Source organism: Bactrocera neohumeralis, unplaced genomic scaffold (genome assembly GCF_024586455.1).
Source record: "Bactrocera neohumeralis isolate Rockhampton unplaced genomic scaffold, APGP_CSIRO_Bneo_wtdbg2-racon-allhic-juicebox.fasta_v2 cluster10, whole genome shotgun sequence".
NCBI classification, from domain to species: domain Eukaryota; kingdom Metazoa; phylum Arthropoda; class Insecta; order Diptera; family Tephritidae; genus Bactrocera; species Bactrocera neohumeralis.
Window position 1 is genome coordinate 17760417 of NW_026089623.1, and position 16489 is coordinate 17776905.

A 16489-nucleotide genomic window follows, 5' to 3' on the forward strand; every position below is an offset into this window, starting at 1 on the left:
GTCTCCAGTTAGATGTGCGTGCGCTCCGAGGTCCTAAATTTGATTCGGACCACTATCCTGTGCAGCCAAGATACACACCCGCCTCTGACAAATAGCCGAACGATTTTATACTCCATTTGCACTACTGCTCTCTGAAAGTATTCAGCATGCTGTGGGACGGCACAAGCTCCTTACGTACATCTTCAACCGAAACTATTGGTTTTCGGAAAATGCAAAAGAACAGCTGGTACGATGAAGAGTGCTGTTTCGCAGTGGAGAGAAAGCAGACTGCTTACCTCGCAATGTTACAATCGACCAGAACACGTGCGGAATGGGATAGATACCGAGAGTTGAAGAGGGAAGCGCGATGCATTTGTAGATAGAAAACGAAAGAGGCCGAAAGGCAGAAAAAACAAGGCATGAGCATGAAATGATGTGGCGACTAACAGAAGGTTTCAAGACTGGAGCTTACTCTTGTAGAACCCCCGGAGGTGATCTAGTGACTGATGCCCAGAGCTTACTTAAATTATGGAGGGAACACTTCTCCAGTCTGCTGAATGGCAAGGAAAGCATAACGCAGGAAAAGGCGAACTTCATCCCTCAATCGATGAGGATGGAGCAGACGATCCATTTCACGACCATGAAGAAGTTTGAATAGCAATTACCCGTCTGAAGAAAAACAAAGCGGCGGGGGCCGACGAATTGCCGGCCATACAATTCAAACACAGCGGCGAAGGACTGATAAGGAGAATGCATCAGCTTCTTTGTAAAATATGATCGGACGAAAGCACATAATCTGCGCCAACTACCGTGGGAACCGTATTGTGTGAAGGATTAAACCGTCAACAAACTGATTGGACCTTATCAATGTGGTTTTAAACCAGGAAAATTAACAACTGACAAGATATTCACCAAGGGACAAATCTTGGAAAAGACCTGTGAAAAGAAAATCCACACCACGAAAAGGAGCTGCCTTTATGCCGTGATGTCTGAATTTGGTATCCCCGCAAAACTAATACGGCTGTGTAAACTGACGTTGAGCAATACCAAAAGCTCCGTCAGGATCGGGAAGAACCTCTTCGAGCCGCTCGATACCAAATGAGGTTTTAGACACGGCAACTTCCTTTCTTGCAACTTCTTCAATCTGCTCTTGGAGAAAATAAAACGAGCTGCAGAACTAAATAGAGAAGGTTCTATCTACAGTCATAACTTGGAATTTGTAGGTAATTTCGTCTATCTTGAAACCAGTATTACAATATAGAATATAGCAACAATAATGTCAGCCTCGAAATCCAACGCAAAATAACTCTTGTCAACAGTTGCTACTTCGGACAAAGTAAGCAATTGAGAAGTAAAGTGCTCTCTCTGATGAGTCGATGTAACAAGTTTTCGAGAAAAACGTTCTGCGGAATATTTATGGTACTTTGCGCATTGACAACGGTGAATATCGCATTCGATGGAGAGCTGTATTAGTTATACGGCTACATTGACATAGTTCAACGAATTAAAAGACAGCGGCTACACTGGCTAGGTCATGTCGTCCGAATGAATGGAAACAATCCAGCTTTTAAAGTACTATATTCGACGCAGTACCCACTAAGGGAAGTAGAGGAAGAGGAAGACCTTCACTTCACGTTGGAGAGATCAGGTGGAGAAGGACCTGACTGCTATTGGTAACTCGAATTCGCGCCAGATTGCTAAAAGAAGAAACGACTGGCGCGCTGTTGTTAACTCTGCTATAACCGCGTAAGCGTCGTCTACTTCAATAAAGATGTCAATTTTTATACTCTTGCAACCAGTTGCTACAGAGTATTATAGTTTTGTTCACCTAACGGTTGTACGTATCATCTAAAACTAATCGAGATTGATATAGGGTTATATGTATATAAATACTCAAGGTGACGAAAGATATTGAAATCCGATTGACTGTCCGTCCGTGCAAGCTGTAACTGGATTAAAAATTGAGATATTTTGATGAAGCTAGATGAGCGTAATCGAAAACCTACAAGGTGCCATAACTAAGAACTAAATTAGGATATAAAGTTGTAATTTGGTACAGAGGTTCGCAGTAGAATGGGGCACCTGTGGAAAGAAAATTTTGAAAAAGTGGGCGTTCTTATAAGTTTAATGTACATATCTCCTAAACCACTAAAGCTATAACAACCGAATTTGTTCAGCATGTATATTACAAGAATTCCTACCAACAGTGTGAAAATGGACGATCGGATGAAACACTCGTTCACTCCCCATATAACGGTACTTTTCAAAACAACTAAAAGCGTAATAAATAAATAACTAAATGCACCAGAGACCCAAAAATTTGCTGTCGGGATGGTATAACAAGGCTTTATAGGAACCGGGATAAAATTGGACGATCGGCGTGGCACCGCCTACTTTTTGGTGGAATCCCGTTTCTCGGGACTCGACTGACCGATTTCGACAAAATTTTGTATGTGGTATTTTTTCATATTTCTATAGCACAGTTTTAAATTCCACTTGATTCTTTTACTTTCCAGTACACAAACCAAGAAGCAATAAATATAATGGGATTAAACTTTGCACGAATAATGCTTTTAGTGTATGCCACCTTATGATGAAAAATTGTTCAAATCCAACAAAAACTGTGCCGAGCCCTTAGATACCGAATATTTGGATACCAGTTCCTATAGTTGACTTTTGATTAAAAATGTGTGTGATATATGTATATAGTAATTCAAATTCAAGGATAGTACTTCTCTGACAGTGGTATGTCTGTATGTTAAAAACGGCTTGAATCGGGACAATGCCTCCCACTGTCAGTATAGGAGTAATGTATATATAAAATGCTTGGATTTCGACCCTCAGGTGACGTTTTACACCCTAAAGTATTTCCCTGGCTTTGATTCTTGTAAGTTGCTAGAGTATAATATGTTCGGTGTCATCCTAAGTTAGGAATAGCTAATTTCGGGAGTAATCGAATATTTCATTCTTTCTAAACTTTTCAGAATAATAATATATTGTTTTTAAATTGGTAAAACTTTTACCGAAATGTTTCAATTGATGAAACAAGTTTATGGCGATGATTGCCTATCCCGTAGCAGAGTGCACGAATGGTTTCAACGTTTTCAAAGTGGTCGTGAGGACATATATGACGATCCAAATGTGGGCCAATCAAAACCTGTGATCACCGGAAACTGTGAGTGAATTCATCAATCAGCCGAAATCATCATTGAAACTCCTGGAAACGGAATTGAACATCTCCAAAATATCGATTTATCGCATTTTTACCGAACATTTGGGCTTACGAAAGGTGTGTGCACGGCTTGCACCGGCATACTGGCCAACGAGCTAGAACACTCATTCGACATGCTTTTTGACCGTGCAAAAAGCTGTATTGAAGCAAGGGACTATTTTGAATAAAATAAATTGATTTTGCCGAAAAAAAAACCATTTGTTGTGTTTTTTTTTACTGTTTACTTTGGAACGCACCTTGTATATCTTCATATTAAGCCCTAAACCAGAAACTTTTTGAGAAAACTTGTACACTTTTTCCACAATTTCACTGATTTTTTCATTAAAAAAAAAAATGCCCTTATTAGGAAAATACGCTCTCTCTATGTTATATATCGGCAAACATAATGGGTTGTCAAAAAAATCTTGCGGTATTCAGCGATTTTATCGCAATTTTCGACGACAGGCCTTCCGGAGCGTGGCTCATCTTCGACCACCTCTACACCAGAACGAAAACGTTGAAACAATCGTTGTGCGGTGGAAATGGAAACTGTATCGGGTCCATAAACTGCATAAATTTTATTGGTGGCTTGACATGCATTTTTGCCTTTATCGTAGTAGTACTGTAAAATATGCCGTATTTTCTCTTTATTTTGCTCCATGTTTGCGACGCTATAACTCACGAACGACTTAAAAGAAGCGACAATCAATCAAACAAGTGTTAGTGCGTGAAATGAGCTTTCCAAAAAGGTATAGCATGACCCGATACGACGAATAAAACTAGAACTACGCACTTTCAGCGCCAACTAGCGAAAATACCGCAAGACTTTTTTGACAACCTATTATGAGTTACATATATGATTATCGATCAAATTTGATACTGTGGGTGAGGTATATTTCGAATTCACCTACCTCAAAGGTTGGGTAAGAATGCCAAAAATATTTACATTAAGCGAATTTCTTTATTATAGTTGGAATGGCTAAGGAGATATGTACATTAAAATTTATACATATGTACATTAAACGTCATCCTAATCATTTATATAGCACTTTTTCTGGCAACACTGCGTAGTTTGCACTGCAGATTTTATGCTGTCTTATACCCTTGCATGAAACTGATAAGAACTGCGCATTTGAAAATTTGCATTTTACTCTCACAAACGTGTTATAGTATAAACGAAAGAAATTTATTAATTGGGAATAGCTTTAAAGTCAACCAGATTGTTCAAAAGTTTTACGCAATCTCTTTCCACTAGATCCTAACAAAAAACTTAAGAAATTAAAAAAAAAAAATACCGGTAAAAAATTACTTTGTAGAGTCACAGTTCTCGTCTTATTTTGGTCATTGCACCAAACGGACAACTATCGACTGTTACCTTAATTGTTTTTATGTTTTTATTCCACTTTTTATTTGCTATATCAATTAATTAAAATTTATCAGATGTCTTGATTACAAATTAATTTATTTACCATATACAATACATATTTAAATTAAAAATTATAATTCCTAAAACTCTTGTTTATCATTTTTTATCTGACATAAAAGTGAGGTAAAATTAATCAACTTTTACAACGCTATAAATCTTTCGTATAAAAAAAAAACACGCCATAAAACCTATCGTTCCAGTAAGTAAGAAGAAAAGGAACACCATAATACAAGTATAACCAAAGTACAAGAACATTGACGCACCATCTTTAATAGACAGTTTAGTTAAAAAGTAATGACAACAGTAAAAGAAAAGATAAGCGGCAGTAAATCCAGACGTTAAAAAAGATCGCCACCACCAGTGATAATCCTCTGCACAAAGATGAAAATAACATAGTAAAACTGTAGTTTCTGAACATGTTATAACCAATATTAGGAAAACAAGAAATAAAAAACCGAACATATAATACATTTGACTGGACCAAATTGAGCTAAGGATGAAAAATAACTGTATAAATATACATCCAAAAGGTAAAACTCCTCCCATGATAATTCCCGGAATTGGTTGTGTATAAATCGATTGATCTGGAATCTGACGTGGAATCTGATTTGTTCGAACCGGATGCTCCAAAGCCTAAAAGAATAAAAAAATATTAACTTCAATTTAAATTTAAAAAGATTTTGTATTAGTTCAGTGTTATTAATTCCATATAAAAACTATTACACTTTACAACACTGGGTATTGGACCAACTCACGGAAAATTCGTATCAAGAATTTCGTGTGAAATGTTCGAATTTCGATTATGATATTGGGAACTTCGGCAAGCTGTCACATATGGTTTTGTTTTCATTTGGTGGTATTGAAATTGTAAACTTATAATTATTTTTGGTTTTAATAATATATTTGATTGATACTTAGCGTTCAAGGTGTAGGGACGTGTTTTGTAATTCGCTCCGTGTAATCAAATTTTGCAAAAGTAAACAAATAAAAATAATAAGATAAAAACAAAAAATCTAATAAAAATCGGTGCACAAAAATTGTTAATAATAATATAAACAAATAGTGTACAAAACAAATAGATAAAAAACAAAAAAAAAAAAAAATAATAATGAGTGCTTCGCAGCCTCAACAGCAAGGCCGTAGGCATTCCTTAAATGCCTACTTCAGATTTGTTGACCCAACAACTACTGGCAATAAAAAGGGTAACGGCGATGATGAGTCATCGCGACGATCAGCAGAAAAGGGAACGCAGCAAAGAACGCAGTCAGCAGAAGCAGCAGAAAACAACAGTCGGGCAACAACAGATGCGCTGACAGCAGCCAGTCTGCAGGTACCAGCAAGCGCACAGGCAACGAAGAAAATCACAACGCAAGGTGAGAACGTAATAAAAAAAAGGCCCGTCTGTACAAACAGGCATTGACGGCTACGTCAATATAAAAAGGAAATTAAGTCCTTCAAAGGCAGCGGTCAATCAAAGCGGCACACCAAATAAAAATAAAACGGAAGTTTTAAATGACAACAGATTTGCCCTACTAACCAATGGTTCAGACGACGATGCGAAGCGTACCACCACAGTCGTTAATGCCAAACCACCTCCAATATATTTGCGCGAACGTAGCAGTAATACTCTTGTTGCGAAATTAAGTGAAATTGTTGGCACCAACAATTTTCATATAGTGCCTTTGAAAAAAGGCAATATAGACGAAACAAAAATTCAGTCGTACACTGAAAAAAGTTTCATGGAAATAGTTAAATTTTTGTCAAATAAAAACAAAAATTATTATTCGTATCAACTCAAGAGCTCTAAGGGCCTAGTTGTTGTAATCAAGGGTATAGAGTCCGCCGTAGACTCTAGTGAAGTCAAAGAAGCATTGGAAGAATGCGGTTTTGGAATTAAAACAGTTGTAATTGTATTTAATAGAAACAAAGTACCTCAGTCAATGTTTAAAATTGAGTTGCCGAACTCAAATCAACTAAAAAAAAAAATGAAATACATCCAATATATAATTTGAAATATTTGCTGCATCGTAGAGTAACTGTGGAAGAACCACATAAAAGAAACGGTCCGGTACAATGTACTAACTGCCAAGAATATGGGCATACTAAATCATACTGCACTCTACGCAGTGTTTGTGTGGTATGTGGTGATTTACATCCCACTTCTAAATGCACCCAAATGCACTAACTACAGGGGTTTACCTGTATATCAAGATTTGAAATCGAAGTTGTCACAGGGCATTCAAGCACGTCGTAACCAAATGTTACAAACACCCCGTAGTTAAATTATAGCAACCTCAGAGAAAAGTTCAAATCCTATTACTTCTATCAATAATAATATGCAAGGAAGCTATGCTAATGTGGTGAAGGGCAACACTGTGCAAATGCAACTGCCGCAAAATCCTCCAAATGGATATGACACAATTTATGTCTAGCATGCAAAACATGATCCAGGATTTAATAAAATCACAAAATCAAATGCTGCAAAATTTATTAAGTAAAAAATGAGCTTACTCATTTAACAAATAAAAATAATTTCAATATATCGGGATTTAGACTCTATGTCACAAATCATCCAGATGGAAAAGCGCATGGTGGTACGGCAGTGTTGATTAGAAATCGTTTAAGCCACTATGCCCTAGAATCTCATGCTACACCACAGTTACAAGTTACAACAATATCACTCAAAAATCGGGGTTGTGACTTAAACCTTACGGCTGTATACTGTCCACCTCGTTTTAAAATTACAGAAATCGAGTTTAAAGACTTTTTGGAACACTAGGTCAAAGATTTCTTGCAGGTGGAGATTATAACGCAAAACACATGTCCTGGGGCTCACGTCTTATTAATCCGAAAGGACGACAGTTGTACTACACTATTATGAATAAGCACAATAAGCTGGATATAATATCTCCTGGTAAGCCGACATACTGGCCCAGTTAAGAAAAGAAGAAAAATACCAGACTTAATAGATTTTGCTGTAGTCAAAAATATTGATAGATCGCTTATAACAGCTGATACATGTACAGACTTATCATCTGATCATTCTCCTGTACTAATAAAGCTATACGAACATCCCATGATATTTGAGCCAAAAGTTTCTGTAATATTATATAAAACTAACTGGTTGAAGTATAGAAAGTATATCAGCAGCCATATCAATATACAGAAAGAGACATTGATGAAAATATAAGAGAAATCTGCTGTACGAAAGTTAAAAAAAGCGCTTAAACGCGAAGAAGTACACAACACTGAAAATTATACAAAGAAATTGTGTCCAAATTCTAGCAAGCAAAACTCCCTTTGGAAAGCCCAAACGACTTTCAAGCCACCAGTAGATTCCAACATGCCTCTAAGACAGTTGAATAGTAATTGGGCACGTAGTGATGAGGATAAGACCAAATTGCTTTGCAAATCACTTAGAAAAGGTATTTAAACCCAATTGCCCAAGGAACAACTTTGAGTTGCCAACCTTGCCTAATACCGCAAACTAGTCGCATGTGTCTATCAGGACACTTCTGAAGTTACTCGAATAATAAAATAACTTAACCCATAAAAGTCACCAGGATATGATAATATTACCCCAAAAATGCTAATTGAGTTACCAAATATTGCCGTAGAAGTGCTCTCTTTGCTCTCCAATGCAATTCTTTATCTCGGACACTATCCTAATTCATGGAAAAGGTCGCAGATTATCTTGATAGACAAACCTGGGAAAGACTTAACACAGCCGTCTTCATACAGACCAATCAATCTTCTACCCTGTCTTTCTAAAATATTTGAAAAAGTGTTGCTATCAAAGATGCCTCCTTTCCTCCACGAAAATAATATAATACCAACGCACCAATTCGGGTTTCGTGAAAAACATAGCACGATAGAGCAAGTAAATAGAATTACTAACGAAATAAGAAAAGCATTTGAGCACAGAGAGTACTGTTCAGCTATATTTCTAGACGTGGCTCAGTCGTTTGATAAGGTATGGCATGAGGGCCTTTTATATAAGAATAAAAATATTTTACCTTCAGAATTGTATAAAACATTGGAGTCTTATTTAAAAAATAGAAAATTTATGGCAAAAGTGGGAGATTTCATATCTGATGAAAGACAGATAAGGGCTGGTGTACCCCAGGGCAGTGTTTTAGGTCCAACACTATACATCATATATACAGCAGATCTTCCAACAGCTAACAATGTATTAACTTCAACTTTTGCGGACGACACAGCAATAGTAAGCCGTAACAAATGCCACATAATAGCATCAAGAATATTAGCCAAGCACTTAAGGTTTGTCGAAGAATGGCTAGCCTGCTGGCGCATAAATGTGAATGAACAAGAGTGTAAGCATGTTACATTTTCGCTTAGACCAAAAATGTGTCCGGCAGTAAAAATGAATAATATTCTAGTACCCCAAGCGAATGAAGTAACTTATCTGGTATTCACCTAGATAGAAGACTTACGTGGAGAAAACATATATCTAGTAAAATAACTTGCATGAAGATAAGAGCTGCAAATTTAAATTGGCTATTAAATAAAAACTCCAAACTTAGCCTAGACAATAAAGTGCTTTTATATAAAGCGGTCATAAAGCCGATTTGGATTTATGGCATTCAACTGTGGGGTACGACTTATGCAACTAATATAGACATAATACAAAGGTCCAATCAAAAATGCTAATTAATAAAAATATCCATAAAGACCTTGGTATTTCTATGGTAAGGAAAGAAGTAGAAGACAGCAGAATTAAATATATATCTAAACTCCGTGATCACCCAAACCCTTTGGCTAATGCTTTGGTACATTCCTGCAATCAAACACGCTTTAAAGGAAGAGATATGCCCTCGTACTAAGGAGCAATGTATCACCAAAACAGCTCAATCACTTGTTTGAGCGTGTCTAGTTTTTAAATAGATTTAAGATTTTATAACTTATTGCTAGGCTTTTAAAACAAAAAGCAGATTCAATAAATAAAAAGACATTGAAAAAAAAAAAATAATAATAATATATTTTATATATACTCTTTGATCGAATCGGATTTTCGGATGTACTAATGTATTTGATGGATTGAAAAAAACTTGAATGGCCTCATATTGGGTAGCAACTTGGAAATTGATAGTTACCTTTTTTCGTTCTGAAATTGATTCCGATTGCCCTTGCTTTAGGAAGAATGAAGTAATCATTCCAAATACATGCACTATATAATTGTTTTCTTTCACTAGTATATCCTCCTATTTTTGTAATTTCCACTTCGCCAAACATAAACAAAAAAATTTTCCATTCCAATCAATTGTTCGCAACTATGCTAAAAGTAAAACAGGGCCCGAATCGCGTCAGTCGTAAGCGAGCAAGTAATCGTATCGAGTGAAATTTCGTAACGTGTCGAGTGTACGGATCGTCGCACTCGATACGAAACGAATAGAAATTTTATGAAATAACTTCCCTGGTGTAGCTCTAAATGACATTTTCGAATAACATGAAATACGAAACAAAACAGGCGAAAAAAGTTTTTGAATTGGAATTGAACGTAAATATTCAAATTTATTATACGTTTATATATAAATTTTCTAAATTTAGTTTTTGCAGCAAAAAAAAAAAAATAACCCTAAGCATATAATCAAAACAATGTGAAAAATGTCTGGTTTTTGTGTAATACATGCACTTATACAGCTACAAAATATACAAGTATTTACAGACATACATATTTACGTATTTTCTCAATTAACAGGAGATTTTGGATATTCTTTGGAACCATGGTGTTTGACACCATTTAGAAACCTTGAACTTGGTTCGTGCCAAGCACGCTGTATTGCTGAACGAACGATTGGTATACTGAAAGACCGATGGAAAATTCTCAGTAATGATACAAGAAGTCGGTATAGTAATACAATTTAAAAATTCGACAAATTGCAGATATTTTGTGAATGAAAACAATGAAACAGAAATAGATACGGAAAATGAGACTCAATTAACTAAAATTGGTCATCGAATTAGAGATCATATTACGTTGTCTTTAGATAATAATTGAACTAAACGTTCCAACAACATTTGAATTCATATTTTGCTTTAATAAACATATTTTCAATATAAACAGGAACTTGGAATTAACATATCGTATATATTGGTGTTTATTTCAGAACTTTTCTCTTTGAAATATCAAGCTCATAAGTTTTAATCTGCAACTCCACAGTTTTTTTTTTGCATATCTTTATTTGCAGCGATCTCTCCTTTTAAAGTAATTAGTTTTTCAATATTTTTATTGATTTGCGTTGCTTCGTATGCGCGTAAATTGGATTTCAAAAGAGAAAGCTTTTCGCTTTCGACAGTAGGCTTATTCTTCTTCCTCGCTATTAATAATCATCTCTACCAGCTCATTTAAAACTTCTTCTGGCACTACATTTCCAAAAGATTAAACTATTGTCAACCCTTCTACTGCAACATCTATCCCCGTAGCTTGGAGGAGTTGCTCTTCTGCTACCTATACCTATTTTTGTATTTTATTATTATTTTAATCATCTATTATTTTATTTATTCAATTAATATTATATATTGATCTCACTTTTCTCCAAGATTTGGCATTTTTCATCGGTGGCCCGGCAGCGTTAAGTTTTAGCGTCAATGCATTCCATAGCTTATTTGCTGCAACTTTACCTTCTCCACAATTAGGGAAAATATTTTTTGTCAAGTCTTGATGCTGTAGTATAAAATCACTCATAAATTTTTTTTACGCATATTTATTCAATAAAAGAAAAATATCTCACATTTTGCCTCCGATTATTTTTAATTTAACTTTTTTTTTAATTTGTACTATAATGTTTCTCAGATAGCTAAGGAGTGAAATTCAATTGTTTCGTACAAACGAGAACACGTTATCGAATGAGAAAATTTCATATTTCGAAAGTGCGTATTCGATAGCGAGTACAACGATCCGAAAACAATATACTCGTACATACATATATATATATACGAACTAGTCCTTCAGTTTTTCCGCTAATATCGGACTACTACTATATGGTAAACAAATTCCTCGATCAAAATAAAGTTCTTTTTACTTTCCAAAATTTGAACATATTTTCAAGTGAAACTACTTTTACTAGCTATTATCCAAACTAGGCTCTCAAAATCAAGTTCACCATTTTTAATTTGTCGAGTTATCTTCACAAAATGTTATACATATTATCGTCAAATGAATGGCTACTATCTCCAAACATATTGTTCCGAATGTTCTATAGAATAGAACCACTCTAGACTTTAGCTGCCTTAAAAACTGGCCAATTAAAAGCAAGTTGATGCACGGAAAACTTTTCTTTTTGAAAAGACATTTTCATTTGGCGTATACCCAAATCTAAAAATCTGACAAAATTTTCAGATCGGAACACTATAGCAACTAGCTGCCATTCAAAAGATTGATCAAAATCAAGATTTTCGTAAAATATCTTTTTTCTTATTAAGGGTAAGGTTTTCATGGTGAAAAAATTACTCTTTGTGCGAATTTATTTCTTAAATATACGTTAAGTAATTTTATTCGGACCTTTTGTAATTTATTGAGCACTCTTTTGACAATATTTTCATTTCACTACTTAACCGATTTATTTCAAACTTTGTAGACATTTTTGGTATATAAAATACCTCCCTTCATAGTTTTTCAAATGTGTTTTTTACATTAAGGGTGTTTTCCACCAACAAAATGGCGGAATTTTTTAGTGGAAAATAGCAGTTTTCACTTTAGTCGATTTAAAAAAAATTATTGAACCAATCGTTACAATTCTTTAAAAACTTTCAAAATAGGCTCCTTCTGCGGCGATGCAGCGCTGCCAGCGCGATTTCCAAGCATTAAAGGCGTCACGGAATCATTCTCCGGAATAACCTTGAGAGCCGAGGTGCATGCTGCTTGGATCGCTTTTCATCGGCCTTTTCAGGCAAGGAAATAAAAGTCCGGGGCCTTATCTGGACTTGAGGGCGGCTGCGGAAGCGTTGGCATGCCGGCCTCGGTTAGGTAGCTGTTCACAAGAAAGGCGGCATCGTTTTCACTTTGTATTTGCTTATTTTTCCGGTCTTCATCACCGACCTCTTCACGGCCCTCCAGAAAGGCCTGGTGTCACCGAAACACACCACTTCTTGCTAAAGCAACATCATTGATCATATCAAACGTCTCTGTTGCGGATTTACCGAGTTTCACACAGAATTTAATCGCGTACCTCTGCTCTAATGAACGCTGCATTTTCGGCTTGCACCACTCACAGAAACACGTCGGCCGAGAATGTTTGTCCTACCTCTCCAGGTGCTCGGAGACAACTGACCAACATCTTGTTTCTTAGTTAGGAACGCACTCTCTACCGAATTCAGTTGGTGCGCGCACGCTCCGAAGTACAGCCGCGGCGGAAGAAAATCAGTTCTATTACTTTCCGTGTGCAATCCATCGAACGTGGCATAGGTGACCGCAGTAGGGGTGATGGTTCATCTCCCACGAATAGTGGAAAAAAGTAGCTGCGGGTGCGGAACGGGACGCTAAGTAGCAGGGTGTTAAACTACCGTCTGTTCTAAGAGAATCAGAGAGGTGAGTCGCTTTTCGAAGTCGTTATTGAATATATTGGAGGTCCTCGAACCACTCTAGCTTCAAACGCGATGGGACCTCAGATCTTAGACTGGGGGGTTCTAGAGGACCACTAAATCTCTGACCACAGGTACATTGCATTCAGTTTAAACGTTGCACGTCCGTATCGGACAACGTATAGGGACATTAGAATAACGAACTTGAACTTAATCTACAGAAAGCTCCGACTGGCCTTTCCAGGCGCGCCGGGGAAGTAATCCTTGCACTCTACCGACTCGGTGGATAAAAACGTCGAAGTCTTCAGCATGCTTCACTAGAGAACTCTTGTTCAATTACATTACCAAGCGGCAAAGGGAAACGTTTCTGTTGGATACTGGAATTCTCTTGCAGTCGTTTTTTCAACTAAGCCCGCTAAAATGGGACAAATAGCGAATGGGATTTGTACAAGGTTGGTCTGGTAATCATAACAAGTCATAACAATATTAACTTGCTCCTAGACACTCGCTTTCTGAGTAATCTTTCCCCTACCTTTGATTCATCGAGGAATGGGTAAGGAAGACATTGTTTGACGGTACGGCTGCAGGGAAGACATTGACAAAGGGTGCGGACTCTCACCAAAACCATAGTTAAGCCTACAATATTCTACGGTATTTTTGCTTGGTGTAAAACTCTGGAACTACACTCGCGAAAAAATTGGCGAGTGTTCAACGGGCTGTTCTCATCAGTCTTTGTGGTGCACCACGAACCACACTAACAATGACACTGAATATCGTGTTGCTTATAGTACCAGTGGACATAGCTACGACGTGTATAGCTGCGAAAACTGCTCTTAGACTCAGAGAATCTGGGTACTTAGATGATTGTGAGCCTGGACACTCTGGACTCCTTGAACACTTTGATCTCATTCCAAAAACGACTCTTCTTTGCTTGCATACCTTCAAGGGAGGGAAGGACTCGCTGCAGAAGAGAAACAGTGAGCTTTTTTTTACAAATGGGTTAAAGAATGCGGGCAGAGTTAATGGAGGAGAATGTACAAAAGGTCCGTAACTACTCAATCCATATTTAAGAAATAAATACTATACACTGTAATAAACATTGAAACCGAAATTCAAATTATTACGGTCGCTACAGCATTTCTTCTAGAAAGAGAACAGAGTGGGGAACGAAGTAAGACTATCTTTAAACAAGCTTTTCTCAGATTGGTGGTTTCCACCCTGAAAGGAAGAATTTTGAAGATGTCTTGTTCCAATTTGGAGATAACATTTTTAACATCATTTTCTATCGCGCTATGGAAGTTTCTTTTCTATTTGAAATTTTCTTAACTTTTTCTACGAAAAACGGTCGAAAAAAGGGCCAAATTCGATACTTCTTGTTTAAACCGCCGCCATTTTGTCAAACTAAAAAAAAAATAACAACCTTTAAATATTTTTTTTTTTAGGTCAAAATTGCGGCCGCAATCGTGCACATCGTACAGGACCTTTTAGTGCCAATTTATATTTTTTTTTACTTAAATTTCTTTCTTTTATTAATTCGTTTTCCATCTTTGTTCACAGCGTTTTGCGTGATCTTATTTTTCGTGTATCACAGTGCATCTCAAACTGCCCGCTGCATTGGTTGTGACCTCTGGTAGCCAGTTATTATCTTACTGCTTTTATTATTTATTTTGTATTTGAAGCCATTAGGCAGGAGCGCAATAATTTCAAGGTAATAGGCCGTTAACTAGAAACCCTATCAAATATTTTGGCATTATGAAATGTTGTTTCAATCATTTAAATACCTTAGTGACCAAGATAACCCAAAACCTTCCTCCAAACGTAAACGTCCATCTGATAAAGAGTTCACCGCATCTTCTTTTAAAAGAACGGCCCCTATAAACATTGACCACATTAATCTTTCTTTCCGGGTCTACAAGGAGACAAGCTTTCATCATCGCATGATCAGAATACAGATAAAGCTGTAACTGAAAATGTTAAATGAAAATCTTCTAAGGATCCGCCTCTGAATACCCTAAGTCTGTTACTAAAAATTTACTTGTAATACCACGAAAAAGTCAATTTTCATTTTAAGATTTGCTACAGTTGATGACATAAGGAATTTTATATCGTCAAAAAAACGAACGATACTAACATCCGAAAATTTAACTCCAAATACGACAGGAATATATCGTATTTTAAGATCGAAGTATTTATTATCAAAATTTTAGAGGTCTTAATACAAAAATAACTGAATAGTATTTAAATAGCATTATTTGTAATTTTAAAATCATCGCTTTCACAGAAAATTGGCTAAAGCCGCACATTTTTGGTAATGAGATATTGAATAGGGAATTTGAAATCTTTAGATATGACCGGCTGAGCAGAATTTCTATTCAGCAGTGCCCTGTTTGCTGTACATTCTTTAATTGCATCAGAAGAAGTCGATATTTCTCATGCAGACTTTATTGAGCTTAAGTGCATTCGAATTTGCGTTAATAGTGGTCATATTTACTTAATATATCATATATACATACCTCCTCAGTGACTAATTCCTTGATTGTTTTGGGAGATTTCAATTTACCGCGTGTATCATGGAAAACTATTGATGATTACATCATTCCTTAGTAATCGCTTATGTTTTAACGAGTTTTTAGATGAAATGTCGAAGTTGGGTCTTAACCAAATTAATTTAATTTCAAACAAGTTTGGTAAGTTCTTAGATACTTTAATATTATCTGTCGTCCGATGTCATACTTTGGCTCTGGAAAAGGGACTCTTATCATAATAAAACTAATTTTAAGAAGATTAATTGCGAACTTTCTACAGTAACTTGGCCATATTACAGTGGCAATATTGAATTTTCTGTCTTCCATTTCAATGAAACTATTTTAAATTTATTTGAAAGGTATGTTCCGAAATGTGGTGTTACTCAAAGAATAAGTTCTAATTTGTGGTTTTGGTGAGCGTTATGTAAATTAAAAAAAAATCTCATGCTTTTAAACTAAAATAAAAAACTGGTTACTTGTTGACTAATCAAAATATTCTAAATTGTGTCACAATTTGCTGAACTTTACAAAGTATGTTATATTAATTAAATAAACAAAGCATAAATAATATTATACGTAATCCAAAATTGTTTCATGATTTCGTCAACTCCAAACGCAAGATTTCTACATTTCGGTCCGCTATGAAATATAAGCCTACCATGACCAGAGCCAATTACACAATTTCTAATACAATATGTTTGCTGAATTCTTTAACTCTAATTACTCTTTAAACTCTCCTTAAAATGTTTCGTATCAGCATTAGTTATGTCCGATTTCTGTAATTATTGCACTTACCATTTCCGAGAT

General features: G+C 36.0%; 1 protein-coding gene across 3 annotated transcripts in view; it reads right to left on the reverse strand.

Annotated features, from left to right (window-relative positions):
- Positions 1 to 4633: 4633 nt before the first annotated feature.
- LOC126765221 (transmembrane 9 superfamily member 2) overlaps positions 4634 to 16489 on the reverse strand; it is a 100666-nt gene continuing 88810 nt past the window's right edge. For 2 of the 3 annotated variants that reach the window (XM_050482859.1, XM_050482858.1), the window contains one exon: positions 4634 to 5249. In XM_050482859.1, coding sequence (XP_050338816.1) covers positions 4746 to 5249 — 504 coding nt within the window. In that variant the 3' untranslated portion in view covers positions 4634 to 4745. The remainder of the gene's footprint in view (positions 5250 to 16489) is intronic. The other variant, XM_050482860.1, reaches the window with a different exon arrangement.